The sequence below is a fragment of the Entelurus aequoreus genome, linkage group LG10, assembly GCF_033978785.1.
Source record: "Entelurus aequoreus isolate RoL-2023_Sb linkage group LG10, RoL_Eaeq_v1.1, whole genome shotgun sequence".
In the NCBI taxonomy this organism is placed as follows: domain Eukaryota; kingdom Metazoa; phylum Chordata; class Actinopteri; order Syngnathiformes; family Syngnathidae; genus Entelurus; species Entelurus aequoreus.
The window spans coordinates 3583389-3603418 of NC_084740.1; the positions used below are offsets into that span (position 1 = coordinate 3583389).

Genomic DNA, 20030 nt, shown 5'->3' on the forward strand with positions numbered 1-20030 from the left:
GTTGTATGTGTGATGTATCATGTTGTATGCATGCATGTGTGATGTATCATGTTGTATGCATGCATGTGTGATGTATCATGTTGTATGTGTGATGTATCATGTTGTATGCATGCATGTGTGATGTATCATGTTGTATGCATGCATGTGTGATGTATCATGTTGTATGCATGCATGTGTGATGTATCATGTTGTATGCATGCATGTGTGATGTATCATGTTGTATGCATGCATGTGTGATGTATCATGTTGTATGCATGCATGTGTGATGTATCATGTTGTATGTGTGATGTATCATGTTGTATGCATGCATGTGTGATGTATCATGTTGTATGCATGCATGTGTGATGTATCATGTTGTATGTGTGATGTATCATGTTGTATGCATGCATGTGTGATGTATCATGTTGTATGCATGCATGTGTGATGTATCATGTTGTATGTGTGATGTATCATGTTGTATGCATGCATGTGTGATGTATCATGTTGTATGCATGCATGTGTGATGTATCATGTTGTATGCATGCATGTGTGATGTATCATGTTGTATGCATGCATGTGTGATGTATCATGTTGTATGCATGCATGTGTGATGTATCATGTTGTATGCATGCATGTGTGATGTTGTATGCATGCATGTGTGATGTATCATGTTGTATGTGTGATGTATCATGTTGTATGCATGCATGTGTGATGTATCATGTTGTATGTGTGATGTATCATGTTGTATGCATGCATGTGTGATGTATCATGTTGTATGCATGTATGTGTGATGTATCATGTTGTATGCATGCATGTGTGATGTATCATGTTGTATGCATGCATGTGTGATGTATCATGTTGTATGCATGCATGTGTGATGTATCATGTTGTATGCATGCATGTGTGATGTATCATGTTGTATGCATGCATGTGTGATGTTGTATGCATGCATGTGTGATGTATCATGTTGTATGTGTGATGTATCATGTTGTATGCATGCATGTGTGATGTATCATGTTGTATGTGTGATGTATCATGTTGTATGCATGCATGTGTGATGTATCATGTTGTATGCATGTATGTGTGATGTATCATGTTGTATGCATGCATGTGTGATGTATCATGTTGTATGCATGCATGTGTGATGTATCATGTTGTATGCATGCATGTGTGATGTTGTATGCATGCATGTGTGATGTATCATGTTGTATGTGTGATGTATCATGTTGTATGCATGCATGTGTGATGTATCATGTTGTATGTGTGATGTATCATGTTGTATGCATGCATGTGTGATGTATCATGTTGTATGCATGCATGTGTGATGTATCATGTTGTATGCATGCATGTGTGATGTATCATGTTGTATGCATGCATGTGTGATGTATCATGTTGTATGCATGCATGTGTGATGTATCATGTTGTATGCATGCATGTGTGATGTATCATGTTGTATGCATGCATGTGTGATGTATCATGTTGTATGCATGCATGTGTGATGTATCATGTTGTATGCATGCATGTGTGATGTATCATGTTGTATGCATGCATGTGTGATGTATCATGTTGTATGTGTGATGTATCATGTTGTATGCATGCATGTGTGATGTATCATGTTGTATGCATGCATGTGTGATGTATCATGTTGTATGCATGCATGTGTGATGTGTCATGTTGTATGCATGCATGTGTGATGTGTCATGTTGTATGCATGCATGTGTGATGTATCATGTTGTATGCATGTATGTGTGATGTATCATGTTGTATGCATGTATGTGTGATGTATCATGTTGTATGCATGCATGTGTGATGTATCATGTTGTATGCATGCATGTTCCAAATAAAGTCTAACCATCACACTTTCACATTCGTGTGATTTTGCAGATTCGAAAGCAGCTCCGTGACATGGAGGCGAAAGTGAAAGACCAAGAAGAGGAACTCGACGAGCAAGCTGGAACCATCCAGATGTTGGAACAGGTACAGATGCTCTTTTTTACACAACCACATCCTCAGCTCAGATCCCATATCAGGGCAAGGAAAAACTCAACCCACTGGGCATAATGAAAAACCGGTGTGGATCTAGTTAATAGTGTGAGAGTCCAGTCCATAGTGGATCTAACATAATAGTGTGAGAGTCCAGTCCATAGTGGATCTAACATAATAGTGAGAGTCCAGTCCATAGTGGATCTAACATAATAGTGTGAGAGTCCAGTCCATAGTGGATCTAACATAATAGTGTGAGAGTCCAGTCCATAGTGGATCTAACATAATAGTGAGAGTCCAGTCCATAGTGGATCTAACATAATAGTGAGAGTCCAGTCCATAGTGGATCTAACATAATAGTGAGAGTCCAGTCCGTAGTGGATCTAACATAATAGCGAGAGTCCAGTCCATAGTGGATCTAACATAATAGTGAGAGTCCAGTCCATAGTGGATCTAACATAATAGTGAGAGTCCAGTCCATAGTGGATCTAACATAATAGTGAGAGTCCAGTCCATAGTGGATCTAACATAATAGTGAGAGTCCAGTCCGTAGTGGATCTAACATAATAGTGAGAGTCCAGTCCATAGTGGATCTAACATAATAGTGAGAGTCCAGTCCATAGTGGATCTAACATAATAGTGAGAGTCCAGTCCATAGTGGATCTAACATAATAGTGAGAGTCCAGTCCATAGTGGATCTAACATAATAGTGAGAGTCCAGTCCATAGTGGATCTAACATAATAGTGTGAGAGTCCAGTCCATAGTGGATCTAACATAATAGTGAGAGTCCAGTCCATAGTGGATCTAACATTATAGTGAGAGTCCAGTCCATAATGGATCTAACATAATAGTGAGAGTCCAGTCCATAGTGGATCTAACATAATAGTGAGAGTCCAGTCCATAGTGGATCTAACATAATAGTGAGAGTCCAGTCCATAGTGGATCTAACATAATAGTGTGAGAGTCCAGTCCATAGTGGATCTAACATAATAGTGTGAGAGTCCAGTCCATAGTGGATCTAACATAATAGTGTGAGAGTCCAGTCCATAGTGGATCTAACATAATAGTGAGAGTCCAGTCCATAGTGGATCTAACATAATAGTGAGAGTCCAGTCCATAGTGGATCTAACATAATAGTGAGAGTCCAGTCCATAGTGGATCTAACATAATAGTGAGAGTCCAGTCCATAGTGGATCTAACATAATAGTGAGAGTCCAGTCCATAGTGGATCCAACATAATAGTGAGAGTCCAGTCCATAGTGGGACCAGCAGGAGACCATCTTGAGTGGAGACAGGTCAGCAGCACAGAGACGTCACCAACTGATGCACAGATGAGTGGTCCACCCCGGGTCCCGACTTTGAACAGCTAGCGCTTCATCTGTGGTCACCTGATAACCTCTCCATGCAGGAGAGGGGGGCAGAGCAGAAAAGAGACGGCAGATCAACTGGTCTAAAAAGGGGGTCTATTTAAAGGCTAGAGTATACAAATGAGTTTTAAGATGGGACTTAAATGCTTCTACTGAGGTAGCATCTCTAACTGTTACTGCTAGAACATTCCAGAGTACTGGAGCCCCAATAGAAAACGCTCTATAGCCCGCAGACTTTTTTTGGGCTCTGGGAATCACTAATACGCCGGAGTTCTTTGAAGGCAGATTCCTTGCCGGGACATATGGTACAATACAATCTGCAAGATAGACCCTTTAGTAGTTTATACCTAAGTAGTAAAAGTCACATCTTAAGTGCACAGGAAACCAGTGCAGGTGAGACACTATAGGTATATATAAAGGTATATAGGTATATAAAGGTATATACAGTATAGGTAAGTATGTATATAGGTATATAAAGGTATATACAGTATAGTTATATATATATATAGGTATATAAAGGTATATACAGTATAGGTATATATATATATACCTGTAGGTATATATGTATATAAAGGTACAGTATATACAGTATAGGTATATAAAGGTATATACAGTATGGGTATATACAGTATGTATGTATAGGTATATACAGTATGTATATAAAGGTATATACAGTATAGGTATATAAAGGTATATACAGTATAGGTATATATATATATATGGGTATATATGTATATAAAGGTATATACAGTATAGGTATATATATATGGGTATATATGTATATAAAGGTATATACAGTATAGGCGTAATATGATCAAACTTTCTTGTTCTTGTCAAAAGTCTAGCAGCCACATTTTGTAGCAAAAGTAATATTTTAATGCTAGACATAGGGAGACATGAAAATAATATGTTATAGTAATGGAGACGAGACGTAACGAACGCATGAATAATGATCTCAGCGTCGCTAGTGGACAAAATGGAACATATTTTAGTGATATTAGTCTGTTTTAGTAACACTCTTAACGTGTGACTCAAACAAGAGAGTTGTTTTAGTAACACTCTTAATGTGTGACTCAAACAAGAGAGTTGTTTTAGTAACACTCTTAATGTGTGACTCAAACAAGAGAGTTGTTTTAGTAACACTCTTAATGTGAGACTCAAACGAGAGAGTTGTTTTAGTAACACTCTTAATGTGTGACTCAAACGAGAGAGTTGTTTTAGTAACACTCTTAATGTGTGACTCAAACGAGAGAGTTGTTTTAGTAACACTCTTAATGTGCGACTCAAACAAGAGAGTTGTTTTAGTAACACTCTTAATGTGTGACTCAAACAAGAGAGTTGTTTTAGTAACACTCTTAATGTGCGACTCAAACAAGAGAGTTGTTTTAGTAACACTCTTAATGTGTGACTCAAACAAGAGAGTTGTTTTAGTAACACTCTTAATGTGTGACTCAAACGAGAGAGTTGTTTTAGTAACACTCTTAATGTGCGACTCAAACGAGAGAGTTGTTTTAGTAACACTCTTAATGTGTGACTCAAACAAGAGAGTTGTTTTAGTAACACTCTTAATGTGTGACTCAAACAAGAGAGTTGTTTTAGTAACACTCTTAATGTGTGACTCAAACGAGAGAGTTGTTTTAGTAACACTCTTAATGTGCGACTCAAACAAGAGAGTTGTTTTAGTAACACTCTTAATGTGTGACTCAAACAAGAGAGTTGTTTTAGTAACACTCTTAATGTGCGACTCAAACAAGAGAGTTGTTTTAGTAACACTCTTAATGTGTGACTCAAACAAGAGAGTTGTTTTAGTAACACTCTTAATGTGCGACTCAAACAAGAGAGTTGTTTTAGTAACACTCTTAATGTGTGACTCAAACGAGAGAGTTGTTTTAGTAACACTCTTAATGTGCGACTCAAACAAGAGAGTTGTTTTAGTAACACTCTTAATGTGTGACTCAAACAAGAGAGTTGTTTTAGTAACACTCTTAATGTGTGACTCAAACAAGAGAGTTGTTTTAGTAACACTCTTAATGTGCGACTCAAACAAGAGAGTTGTTTTAGTAACACTCTTAATGTGTGACTCAAACAAGAGAGTTGTTTTAGTAACACTCTTAATGTGCGACTCAAACAAGAGAGTTGTTTTAGTAACACTCTTAATGTGCGACTCAAACAAGAGAGTTGTTTTAGTAACACTCTTAATGTGTGACTCAAACGAGAGAGTTGTTTTAGTAACACTCTTAATGTGTGACTCAAACGAGAGAGTTGTGTCAAAGCACATAAGACTTAGTAGTCACAAGTCAAAGTACATAAGACTTAGTAGTCACATGTCAAAGTACATAAGACTTAGTAGTCACAAGTCAAAGCACATAAGACTTAGTAGTCACATGTCAAAGTACATAAGACTTAGTAGTCACAAGTCAAAGCACATAAGACTTAGTAGTCACATGTCAAAGTACATAAGACTTAGTAGTCACAAGTCAAAGCACATAAGACTTAGTAGTCACAAGTCAAAGCACATAAGACTTTGTAGTCACAAGTCAAAGCACATAAGACTTAGTAGTCACATGTCAAAGTACATAAGACTTAGTAGTCACAAGTCAAAGCACATAAGACTTAGTAGTCACAAGTCAAAGCACATAAGACTTAGTAGTCACAAGTCAAAGCACATAAGACTTAGTAGTCACATGTCAAAGTACATAAGACTTAGTAGTCACAAGTCAAAGCACATAAGACTTAGTAGTCACATGTCAAAGTACATAAGACTTAGTAGTCACAAGTCAAAGCACATAAGACTTAGTAGTCACATGTCAAAGCACATAAGACTTAGTAGTCACATGTCAAAGTACATAAGACTTAGTAGTCACATGTCAAAGTACATAAGACTTAGTAGTCACATGTCATTTGCAACACTGCTTAGCTCTTAAAGAAAAGCACCTAGAAAAAGAAGAAGTAGTAAATACTTACCAATGGTAGTCATGGTGGGCTTGTCATCTGTTTTGTAGGCTAAGCTACGTCTGGAGATGGAGATGGAACGTTTGCGCCAAACACATTCCAAAGATATTGAGGGCAAAGATGATGAGGTTGATGAAATAAGACAGTCGTACAGCAAGAAGGTAAGAAGTGTCCTTCTCATTCTTTATGTTACCATGGCAGCAATGTACACTCTCATCACACCTGTCACACCTTTAAGAGATGCACACTCTCATCACACCTGTCACACCTTTAAGAGATGTACACTCTCATCACACCTGTCACACCTTTAAGAGATGCACACTCTGCATCACACCTGTCACACCTTTAAGAGATGTACACTCTCATCACACCTGTCACACCTTTAAGAGATGCACACTCTCATCACACCTGTCACACCTTTAAGAGATGTACACTCTCATCACACCTGTCACACCTTTAAGAGATGTACACTCTCATCACACCTGTCACACCTTTAAGAGATGTACACTCTCATCACACCTGTCACACCTTTAAGAGATGTACACTCTCATCACACCTGTCACACCTTTAAGAGATGCACACTCTCATCACACCTGTCACACCTTTAAGAGATGCACACTCTCATCACACCTGTCACACCTTTAAGAGATGTACACTCTCATCACACCTGTCACACCTTTAAGAGATGCACACTCTGCATCACACCTGTCACACCTTTAAGAGATGTACACTCTCATCACACCTGTCACACCTTTAAGAGATGCACACTCTCATCACACCTGTCACACCTTTAAGAGATGTACACTCTCATCACACCTGTCACACCTTTAAGAGATGCACACTCTGCATCACACCTGTCACACCTTTAAGAGATGTACACTCTCATCACACCTGTCACACCTTTAAGAGATGCACACTCTGCATCACACCTGTCACACCTTTAAGAGATGTACACTCTCATCACACCTGTCACACCTTTAAGAGATGCACACTCTCATCACACCTGTCACACCTTTAAGAGATGTACACTCTCATCACACCTGTCACACCTTTAAGAGATGCACACTCTCATCACACCTGTCACACCTTTAAGAGATGCACACTCTCATCACACCTGTCACACCTTTAAGAGATGCACACTCTCATCACACCTGTCACACCTTTAAGAGATGCACACTCTCATCACACCTGTCACACCTTTAAGAGATGCACACTCTCATCACACCTGTCACACCTTTAAGAGATGTACACTCTCATCACACCTGTCACACCTTTAAGAGATGCACACTCTCATCACACCTGTCACACCTTTAAGAGATGTACACTCTCATCACACCTGTCACACCTTTAAGAGATGTACGCTCTCATCACACCTGTCACACCTTTAAGAGATGCACACTCTCATCACACCTGTCACACCTTTAAGAGATGTACGCTCTCATCACACCTGTCACACCTTTAAGAGATGCACACTCTCATCACACCTGTCACACCTTTAAGAGATGCACACTCTCATCACACCTGTCACACCTTTAAGAGATGCACACTCTCATCACACCTGTCACACCTTTAAGAGATGCACACTCTCGTCACACCTGTCACACCTTTAAGAGATGCACACTCTCATCACACCTGTCACACCTTTAAGAGATGCACACTCTCATCACACCTGTCACACCTTTAAGAGATGCACACTCTCATCACACCTGTCACACCTTTAAGAGATGCACACTCTCATCACACCTGTCACACCTTTAAGAGATGCACACTCTCATCACACCTGTCACACCTTTAAGAGATGCACACTCTCATCACACCTGTCACACCTTTAAGAGATGTACACTCTCATCACACCTGTCACACCTTTAAGAGATGTACGCTCTCATCACACCTGTCACACCTTTAAGAGATGCACACTCTCATCACACCTGTCACACCTTTAAGAGATGCACACTCTCATCACACCTGTCACACCTTTAAGAGATGCACACTCTCATCACACCTGTCACACCTTTAAGAGATGCACACTCTCATCACACCTGTCACACCTTTAAGAGATGCACACTCTCATCACACCTGTCACACCTTTAAGAGATGCACACTCTCATCACACCTGTCACACCTTTAAGAGATGCACACTCTCATCACACCTGTCACACCTTTAAGAGATGCACACTCTCATCACACCTGTCACACCTTTAAGAGATGCACACTCTCATCACACCTGTCACACCTTTAAGAGATGCACACTCTCATCACACCTGTCACACCTTTAAGAGATGTACACTCTCATCACACCTGTCACACCTTTAAGAGATGTACGCTCTCATCACACCTGTCACACCTTTAAGAGATGCACACTCTCATCACACCTGTCACACCTTTAAGAGATGCACACTCTCATCACACCTGTCACACCTTTAAGAGATGCACACTCTCATCACACCTGTCACACCTTTAAGAGATGCACACTCTCATCACACCTGTCACACCTTTAAGAGATGCACACTCTCATCACACCTGTCACACCTTTAAGAGATGCACACTCTCATCACACCTGTCACACCTTTAAGAGATGCACACTCTCATCACACCTGTCACACCTTTAAGAGATGCACACTCTCATCACACCTGTCACACCTTTAAGAGATGCACACTCTCATCACACCTGTCACACCTTTAAGAGATGCACACTCTCATCACACCTGTCACACCTTTAAGAGATGTACACTCTCATCACACCTGTCACACCTTTAAGAGATGTACACTCTCATCACACCTGTCACACCTTTAAGAGATGTACGCTCTCATCACACCTGTCACACCTTTAAGAGATGCACACTCTCATCACACCTGTCACACCTTTAAGAGATGCACACTCTCATCACACCTGTCACACCTTTAAGAGATGCACACTCTCATCACACCTGTCACACCTTTAAGAGATGCACACTCTCATCACACCTGTCACACCTTTAAGAGATGCACGCTCTCATCACACCTGTCACACCTTTAAGAGATGTACGCTCTCATCACACCTGTCACACCTTTAAGAGATGTACACTCTCATCACACCTGTCACACCTTTAAGAGATGTACGCTCTCATCACACCTGTCACACCTTTAAGAGATGCACACTCTCATCACACCTGTCACACCTTTAAGAGATGTACACTCTCATCACACCTGTCACACCTTTAAGAGATGCACACTCTCATCACACCTGTCACACCTTTAAGAGATGCACACTCTCATCACACCTGTCACACCTTTAAGAGATGCACACTCTCATCACACCTGTCACACCTTTAAGAGATGCACACTCTCATCACACCTGTCACACCTTTAAGAGATGCACACTCTCATCACACCTGTCACACCTTTAAGAGATGCACACTCTCATCACACCTGTCACACCTTTAAGAGATGCACACTCTCATCACACCTGTCACACCTTTAAGAGATGCACACTCTCATCACACCTGTCACACCTTTAAGAGATGTACACTCTCATCACACCTGTCACACCTTTAAGAGATGTACACTCTCATCACACCTGTCACACCTTTAAGAGATGCACACTCTCATCACACCTGTCACACCTTTAAGAGATGTACACTCTCATCACACCTGTCACACCTTTAAGAGATGCACACTCTGCATCACACCTGTCACACCTTTAAGAGATGTACACTCTCATCACACCTGTCACACCTTTAAGAGATGCACACTCTGCATCACACCTGTCACACCTTTAAGAGATGTACACTCTCATCACACCTGTCACACCTTTAAGAGATGCACACTCTCATCACACCTGTCACACCTTTAAGAGATGCACACTCTCATCACACCTGTCACACCTTTAAGAGATGCACACTCTCATCACACCTGTCACACCTTTAAGAGATGCACACTCTCATCACACCTGTCACACCTTTAAGAGATGCACACTCTCATCACACCTGTCACACCTTTAAGAGATGCACACTCTCATCACACCTGTCACACCTTTAAGAGATGCACACTCTCATCACACCTGTCACACCTTTAAGAGATGCACACTCTCATCACACCTGTCACACCTTTAAGAGATGCACACTCTCATCACACCTGTCACACCTTTAAGAGATGCACACTCTCATCACACCTGTCACACCTTTAAGAGATGCACACTCTCATCACACCTGTCACACCTTTAAGAGATGCACACTCTCATCACACCTGTCACACCTTTAAGAGATGCACACTCTCATCACACCTGTCACACCTTTAAGAGATGTACACTCTCATCACACCTGTCACACCTTTAAGAGATGTACACTCTCATCACACCTGTCACACCTTTAAGAGATGCACACTCTCATCACACCTGTCACACCTTTAAGAGATGCACACTCTCATCACACCTGTCACACCTTTAAGAGATGTACACTCTCATCACACCTGTCACACCTTTAAGAGATGTACACTCTCATCACACCTGTCACACCTTTAAGAGATGTACGCTCTCATCACACCTGTCACACCTTTAAGAGATGCACACTCTCATCACACCTGTCACACCTTTAAGAGATGCACACTCTCATCACACCTGTCACACCTTTAAGAGATGCACACTCTCATCACACCTGTCACACCTTTAAGAGATGCACACTCTCATCACACCTGTCACACCTTTAAGAGATGCACACTCTCATCACACCTGTCACACCTTTAAGAGATGCACACTCTCATCACACCTGTCACACCTTTAAGAGATGCACACTCTCATCACACCTGTCACACCTTTAAGAGATGCACACTCTCATCACACCTGTCACACCTTTAAGAGATGCACACTCTCATCACACCTGTCACACCTTTAAGAGATGCACACTCTCATCACACCTGTCACACCTTTAAGAGATGCACACTCTCATCACACCTGTCACACCTTTAAGAGATGCACACTCTCATCACACCTGTCACACCTTTAAGAGATGCACACTCTCATCACACCTGTCACACCTTTAAGAGATGTACACTCTCATCACACCTGTCACACCTTTAAGAGATGCACACTCTCATCACACCTGTCACACCTTTAAGAGATGCACACTCTCATCACACCTGTCACACCTTCCATGGCTTATTCAAAGAATCCAATTAGAGCAGCCATTTCTCTTCAACTATAAAGCCCTCTTTATGTTTTCCATGATAGTACTGTATGCATACTGTATACCTGCTTGGACACATACTGTATGTAGAGCACATTGTTTGTGTGTTGTATGTAGACCACATTGTTTGTGTGTTGTATGTAGACCACATTGTTTGTGTGTTGTATGTAGACCACATTGTTTGTGTGTTGTATGTAGACCACATTGTTTGTGTGTTGTATGTAGACCACATTGTTTGTGTGTTGTATGTAGAGCACATTGTTTGTGTGTTGTATGTAGACCACATTGTTTGTGTGTTGTATGTAGACCACATTGTTTGTGTGTTGTATGTAGAGCACATTGTTTGTGTGTTGTATGTAGACCACATTGTTTGTGTGTTGTATGTAGAGCACATTGTTTGTGTGTTGTATGTAGACCACATTGTTTGTGTGTTGTATGTAGACCACATTGTTTGTGTGTTGTATGTAGAGCACATTGTTTGTGTGTTGTATGTAGAGCACATTGTTTGTGTGTTGTATGTAGAGCACATTGTTTGTGTGTTGTATGTAGACCACATTGTTTGTGTGTTGTATGTAGAGCACCTTGTTTGTGTGTTGTATGTAGACCACATTGTTTGTGTGTTGTATGTAGACCACATTGTTTGTGTGTTGTATGTAGACCACATTGTTTGTGTGTTGTATGTAGAGCACATTGTTTGTGTGTTGTATGTAGAACACATTGTTTGTGTGTTGTATGTAGAGCACATTGTTTGTGTGTTGTATGTGGAACACATTGTTTGTGTGTTGTATGTAGAGCACATTGCTTAGCAGAGTTGAGTGATACAAATGCATGTCAAGTTGATCACCACATTGTATTATTAATATTCTACAGTGTAATAACAGTACTAAAATGAAGGCTAAAAAGGCACTAATGGGAGCCTTAAAAAAGGGGGGGAAAGAAGTAACTAAATAGTTACTTTTCACAGTAACACATTACTTTTTGGTGTAAGTAACTGAGTTAGTAACTGAGTTACTTTTGAAATAAAGTAACTAGTAACTGTAAGTAGTTACTGGTTTTGAGTAAATAAGCCAACACTGCACACCCACACTCCATCTTTGTCTTGCAGCAGAGTGATTGTCTGAGTTATTAAGAAGCACAATCTGAATGTTACCTTTACTGGACTCAAACTATGACACTTGTTAGTTGTTGATGTTTGTATTGTTGTTATTTGTATTGTTGTTATTTGTATATGATGTTTGTATTGTTGTTATTTGTATTGTTGTTATTTGTATATGATGTTTGTATTGTTGTTATTTGTATTGTTGTTATTTGTATATGATGTTTGTATTGTTGTTATTTGTATTGTTGTTATTTGTATATGATGTTTGTATTGTTGTTATTTGTATTGTTGTTATTTTTATATCATGTTTGTATTGTTGTTATTAGTATTGTTGTTATTTTTATATCATGTTTGTATTGTTGTTATTTGTATTGTTGTTATTTTTATATCATGTTTGTATTGTTGTTATTTGTATATGATGTTTGTATTGTTGTTATTTGTATTGTTGTTATTTTTATATCATGTTTGTATTGTTGTTATTTGTATATGATGTTTGTATTGTTGTTATTTGTATATGATGTTTGTATTGTTGTTATTTGTATTGTTGTTATTTTTATATCATGTTTGTATTGTTGTTATTTGTATATTATGTTTGTATTGTTGTTATTTGTATATGATGTTTGTATTGTTGTTATTTGTATTGTTGTTATTTGTATATCATGTTTGTACTGTTGTTATTTGTATATGATGTTTGTATTGTTATTTGTATATGATGTTTGTATTGTTGTTATTTGTATTGTTGTTATTTGTATTTGATGTTTGTATTGTTGTTATTTGTATATGATGTTTGTATTGTTGTTATTTGTATTTGATGTTTGTATTGTTGTTATTTGTATATGATGTTTGTATTGTTGTTATTTGTATTTGATGTTTGTATTGTTGTTATTTGTATATGATGTTTGTATTGTTGTTTCAGTTGAAGCAAATGGAGGTCCAGCTTGAGGAAGAATATGAGGAGAAGCAGAAGGTCCTAAAAGAGAAAAGAGAGCTGGAGTCCAAGTTCCTGTCAGCCCAGGACAAGGTCAGTCTCTGTTCTACATGCTCTAAGCTTATTTAGGAGCTGGAGGTTTCTTGTAAGTCTGGAGCTTAATTGTAGTCTTGAAGCATCATTGTAGTCTAGAAGCATCATTGTAGTCTAGAAGCATCATTGTAGTCTTGAAGCATCATTGTAGTCTAGAAGCATCATTGTAGTCTAGAAGCATCATTGTAGTCTAGAAGCTTCATTGTAGTCTAGAAGCATCATTGTAGTCTAGAAGCTTCATTGTAGTCTAGAAGCATCATTGTAGTCTAGAAGCATCATTGTAGTCTAGAAGCATCATTGTAGTCTTGAAGCATCATTGTAGTCTAGAAGCATCATTGTAGTCTAGAAGCATCATTGTAGTCTTGAAGCATCATTGTAGTCTAGAAGCTTCATTGTAGTCTAGAAGCATCATTGTAGTCTAGAAGCATCATTGTAGTCTTGGAGCTTCATTGTAGTCTAGAAGCATCATTGTAGTCTTGGAGCTTCATTGTAGTCTAGAAGCATCATTGTAGTCTTGGAGCTTCATTGTAGTCTAGAAGCATCATTGTAGTCTAGAAGCATCATTGTAGTCTTGAAGCATCATTGTAGTCTAGAAGCATCATTGTAGTCTAGAAGCATCATTGTAGTCTAGAAGCTTCATTGTAGTCTAGAAGCATCATTGTAGTCTAGAAGCATCATTGTAGTCTTGGAGCTTCATTGTAGTCTAGAAGCATCATTGTAGTCTTGGAGCTTCATTGTAGTCTAGAAGCATCATTGTAGTCTTGGAGCTTCATTGTAGTCTAGAAGCATCATTGTAGTCTTGGAGCTTCATTGTAGTCTAGAAGCATCATTGTAGTCTAGAAGCATCATTGTAGTCTTGAAGCATCATTGTAGTCTAGAAGCATCATTGTAGTCTTGAAGCATCATTGTAGTCTAGAAGCATCATTGTAGTCTAGAAGCATCATTGTAGTCTAGAAGCATCATTGTAGTCTTGGAGCTTCATTGTAGTCTAGAAGCATCATTGTAGTCTTGGAGCTTCATTGTAGTCTAGAAGCATCATTGTAGTCTTGGAGCTTCATTGTAGTCTAGAAGCATCATTGTAGTCTAGAAGCATCATTGTAGCCTAGAAGCTTCATTGTAGTCTAGAAGCATCATTGTAGTCTAGAAGCTTCATTGTAGTCTAGAAGCATCATTGTAGCCTAGAAGCATCATTGTAGTCTAGAAGCTTCATTGTAGTCTAGAAGAATCATTGTAGTCTAGAAGCTTCATTGTAGTCTAGAAGCATCATTGTAGTCTAGAAGCTTCATTGTAGTCTAGAAGCATCATTGTAGTCTAGAAGCATCATTGTAGCCTAGAAGCATCATTGTAGTCTAGAAGCTTCATTGTAGTCTAGAAGCATCATTGTAGTCTAGAAGCATCATTGTAGCCTAGAAGCATCATTGTAGTCTTGAAGCATCATTGTAGTCTTGAAGCATCATTGTAGTCTAGAAGCATCATTGTAGTCTAGAAGCATCATTGTAGTCTAGAAGCATCATTGTAGTCTAGAGGCATCATTGTAGTCTAGAAGCATCATTGTAGTCTAGAAGCATCATTGTAGTCTTGAAGCATCATTGTAGTCTAGAAGCATCATTGTAGTCTATAAGCATCATTGTAGTCTAGAAGCATCATTGTAGTCTTGAAGCATCATTGTAGTCTAGAAGCATCATTGTAGTCTTGAAGCATCATTGTAGTCTAGAAGCATCATTGTAGTCTTGAAGCATCATTGTAGTCTAGAAGCATCATTGTAGTCTAGAAGCATCATTGTAGTCTAGAAGCATCATTGTAGTCTTGAAGCATCATTGTAGTCTAGAAGCATCATTGTAGTCTTGAAACTTCATTGTAGTCTAGAAGCATCATTGTAGTCTTGAAGCATCATTGTAGTCTAGAAGCATCATTGTAGTCTTGAAGCATCATTGTAGTCTAGAAGCATCATTGTAGTCTAGAAGCATCATTGTAGTTTTGAAGCATCATCGTAGTCTAGAAGCATCATTGTAGTCTAGAAGCATCATTGTAGTCTTGAAGCATCATTGTAGTCTAGAAGCATCATTGTAGTCTAGAAGCATCATTGTAGTCTTGAAGCATCATTGTAGTCTAGAAGCATCATTGTAGTCTTGAAGCATCATTGTAGTCTAGAAGCATCATTGTAGTCTTGAAGCATCATTGTAGTCTAGAAGCATCATTGTAGTCTAGAAGCATCATTGTAGTCTTGAAGCATCATTGTAGTCTAGAAGCATCATTGTAGTCTAGAAGCATCATTGTAGTCTTGAAGCATCATTGTAGTCTAGAAGCATCATTGTAGTCTTGAAGCATCATTGTAGTCTAGAAGCATCATTGTAGTCTTGAAGCATCATTGTAGTCTAGAAGCAGCATTGTAGTCTTGAAGCATCATTGTAGTCTAGAAGCATCATTGTAGTCTTGAAGCATCATTGTAGTCTAGAAGCATCATTGTAGTCTAGAAGCATCATTGTAGTCTTGAAGCATCATTGTAGTCTAGAAGCATCATTGTAGTCTAGAAGCTTCATTGTAGTCTAGAAGCATCATTGTAGTCTTGAAGCATCATTGTAGTCTAGAAGCATCATTGTAGTCTAGAAGCATCATTGTAGTCTTGGAGCTTCATTGTAGTCTAGAAGCATCATTGTAGTCTAGAAGCATCATTGTAGTCTTGAAGCATCATTGTAGTCTAGAAGCATCATTGTAGTCTTGAAGCATCATTGTAGTCTAGAAGCATCATTGTAGTCTAGAAGCATCATTGTAGTCTAGAAGCATCATTGTAGTCTAGAAGCATCATTGTAGTCTAGAAGCATCATTGTAGCCTAGAAGCATCATTGTAGTCTAGAAGCATCATTGTAGTCTTGAAGCATCATTGTAGTCTAGAAGCATCATTGTAGTCTTGAAACATCATTGTAGTCTAGAAGCATCATTGTAGTCTTGAAGCATCATTGTAGTCTAGAAGCATCATTGTAGTCTTGAAGCATCATTGTAGTCTAGAAGCATCATTGTAGTCTTGACTTCCATGTGCAGGTGAGAAGTGGAGACCTTGAGACTGAGAAGCGTCTGAGGAAAGACCTGAAGAGGACCAAGACTCTGCTGGCTGACGCTCAGATGATGTTAGAGCACATGAAGAACAATGCACCCAGCAAGAGGGAGACCACACAGCTCAAGAACCAGGTACTGATCTGCATGCACACCTGCAACATGTCACATTCACTTCACTAACTTTCACTTTCACTTTCACTTTCCTATTGTGTTGTCAAGCTGGAGGAGTCTGAGTTCACGTGTGCTGCTGCAGTTAAAGCCCGCAAGTCCATGGAGGTGGAGATTGAAGACTTGCATCTTCAGATGGAGGACATCTCTAAATCCAAACAGGCGGTTAGTAAACCCCTCTGGATAATAACAATAATACTTCATTAGTATTAATTATATTATTATTATTATTAGTATTACCATATTATCAGTATGATTAGTACTGTTGTTATTATTATCAAGTATTTTGGCTCTCACCACCACAGTTGCCACATTAAAGGCCTACTGAAAGCCACTACTAGCGAGCACGCAGTCTGATAGTTTATATATCAATGATGACATCTTAACATTGCAACACATGCCAATACGGCCGGGTTAACTTATAAAGTGACATTTTACATTTCCCGCTAAACTTCCGGTTAAAAACGTCCATGTATGATGACGTATGCGCGTGACGTCTATGGTTGAAACGGAAGTATTGGGACACATTGTATCCAATACAAAAAAGTTCTGTTTTCATCTCATAATTCCACAGTATTCTGGACATCTGTGTTGGTGAATCTTTTGCAATTTGTTTAATGAACAATGAAGACTGCAAAGAAGAAAGCTGTAGGTGGGATCGGTGTATTAGCGGCTGGCTGCAGCAACACAACCAGGAGGACTTACTTGGATAGCAGACGTGCTATCCGACGCTAGCCGCCGACCGCACGGATGATCGGGTGAAGTCCTTCGTCGCTCCGTCGATCGCTGGAACGCAGGTGAGCACGGGTGTTGATGAGCAGATGAGGGCTGGCGTAGGTGGAGCGCTAATGTTTTTATCATAGCTCTGTGAGGTCTGGTTGCTAAGTTGGCTTCAATGGCGTCGTTAGCAACAGCATTGTTAAGCTTCGCCAGGCTGGAAAGCATTAACCGTGTAGTTACATGTCCATGGTTTAATAGTATTGTTGATCTTCTGTCTATCCTTCCAGTCAGGGATTTATTTATTTTGTTTCTATATGCATTTAAGCACGATGCTATCACGTTAGCTCCGTAGCTAAAGTGCTTTGCCGATGTATTGTCGTGGAGATAAAAGTCACTGTGAATGTCCATTTGGCGTTCTGGACTCTCATTTTCAAGAGAATATAGTATCCCAGGTGGTTTAAAATACAAATCTGTGATCTACAATAGAAGAAGGAGAGAGTGTGGAATCCAATGAGCCAGCTTGTACCTAAGTTACGGTCAGAGCGAAAAAAGATGCGTCCTGCACTGCATTCTAGTCCTTCACTCTCACTTTCTTCATCCACGAATCTTTCATCCTGGCTCAAATTAATGGGGTAATCGTCGCTTTCTCGGTCCGAATCTCTCTCGCTGCTGGTGTAAACAATAGGAAAATATGAGGAGGCAAACAACTGACTACGTCACGCTACTTCCGCTACAGGCAAGGCTTTTTTATCAGCAACCAAAAGTTGCGAACTTTATCGTCGATGTTCTCTACTAAATCCTTTCAGCAAAAATATGGCAATATCGCAAAATGATCAAGTATGACACATAGAATGGATCTGCTATCCCCGTTTAAATAAGAACATCTCATTTCAGTAGGCCTTTAAGGTTAGATGTACAGTATGTCATTGATGAAGTGAGATGTTTAGGTGTACAGTATGTCATTGATGAAGTGAGATGTTTAGATGTACAGTATGTCATTGATGAAGTGAGATGTTTAGATGTACAGTATGTCATTGATGAAGTGAGATGTTTAGGTGTACAGTATGTCATTGATGAAGTGAGATGTTTAGATGTACAGTATGTCATTGATGAAGTGAGATGTTTAGGTGTACAGTATGTCATTGATGAAGTGAGATGTTTAGGTGTACAGTATGTCATTGATGAAGTGAGATGTTTAGATGTACAGTATGTCATTGATGAAGTGAGATGTTTAGATGTACAGTATGTCATTGATGAAGTGAGATGTTTAGATGTACAGTATGTCATTGATGAAGTGAGATGTTTAGGTGTACAGTATGTCATTGATGAAGTGAGATGTTTAGGTGTACAGTATGTCATTGATGAAGTGAGATGTTTAGGTGTACAGTATGTCATTGATGAAGTGAGATGTTTAGGTGTACAGTATGTCATTGATGAAGTGAGATGTTTAGGTGTACAGTATGTCATTGATGAAGTGAGATGTTTAGGTGTACAGTATGTCATTGATGAAGTGAGATGTTTAGATGTACAGTATGTCATTGATGAAGTGAGATGTTTAGATGTACAGTATGTCATTGATGAAGTGAGATGTTTAGATGTACAGTATGTCATTGATGAAGTGAGATGTTTAGGTGTACAGTATGTCATTGATGAAGTGAGATGTTTAGGTGTACAGTATGTCATTGATGAAGTGAGATGTTTAGATGTACAGTATGTCATTGATGAAGTGAGATGTTTAGGTGTACAGTATGTCATTGATGAAGTGAGATGTTTAGGTGTACAGTATGTCATTGATGAAGTGAGATGTTTGGGTGTACAGTATGTCATTGATGAAGTGAGATGTTTAGATGTACAGTATGTCATTGATGAAGTGAGATGTTTAGGTGTACAGTATGTCATTGATGAAGTGAGATGTTTAGATGTACAGTATGTCATTGATGAAGTGAGCTTGTTAGACTTTTTTATTTATTCGAATTTGTCCTGTCCAGCTACTCAGGCAAATCATATAGTTGATGTAGATGATCATATAGTAGATGTAGATGATCATATAGTAGATGTAGATGATCATATAGTAGATGTAGATGATCATATAGTAGATGTAGATGATCATATAGTAGATGTAGATGATCATATAGTAGATGTAGATGATCATATAGTAGATGTAGATGATCATATAGTAGATGTAGATGATCATATAGTAGATGTAGATGATCATATAGTAGATGTAGATGATCATATAGTAGATGTAGATGATCATATAGTAGATGTAGATGATCATATAGTAGATGTAGATGATCATATAGTAGATGTAGATGATCATATAGTAGATGTAGATGATCATATAGTAGATGTAGATGATCATATAGTAGATGTAGATGATCATATAGTAGATGTAGATGATCATATAGTAGATGTAGATGATCATATAGTAGATGTAGATGACCATATAGTAGATGTAGATGATCATATAGTAGATGTAGATGATCATATAGTAGATGTAGATGATCATATAGTAGATGTAGATGAC

General features: G+C 38.9%; 1 protein-coding gene across 1 annotated transcript in view; it reads left to right on the forward strand.

Moving 5' to 3' along the window:
- The window catches only part of LOC133659096 (unconventional myosin-XVIIIa-like), a 169335-nt gene that overhangs the window by 102495 nt on the left and 46810 nt on the right, over positions 1 to 20030 (forward strand). The window contains exons 19-23 of the mRNA XM_062061832.1: positions 1864 to 1956; positions 6333 to 6443; positions 13457 to 13561; positions 16601 to 16747; positions 16835 to 16948. Coding sequence (XP_061917816.1) covers positions 1864 to 1956; positions 6333 to 6443; positions 13457 to 13561; positions 16601 to 16747; positions 16835 to 16948 — 570 coding nt within the window. The remainder of the gene's footprint in view (positions 1 to 1863; positions 1957 to 6332; positions 6444 to 13456; positions 13562 to 16600; positions 16748 to 16834; positions 16949 to 20030) is intronic.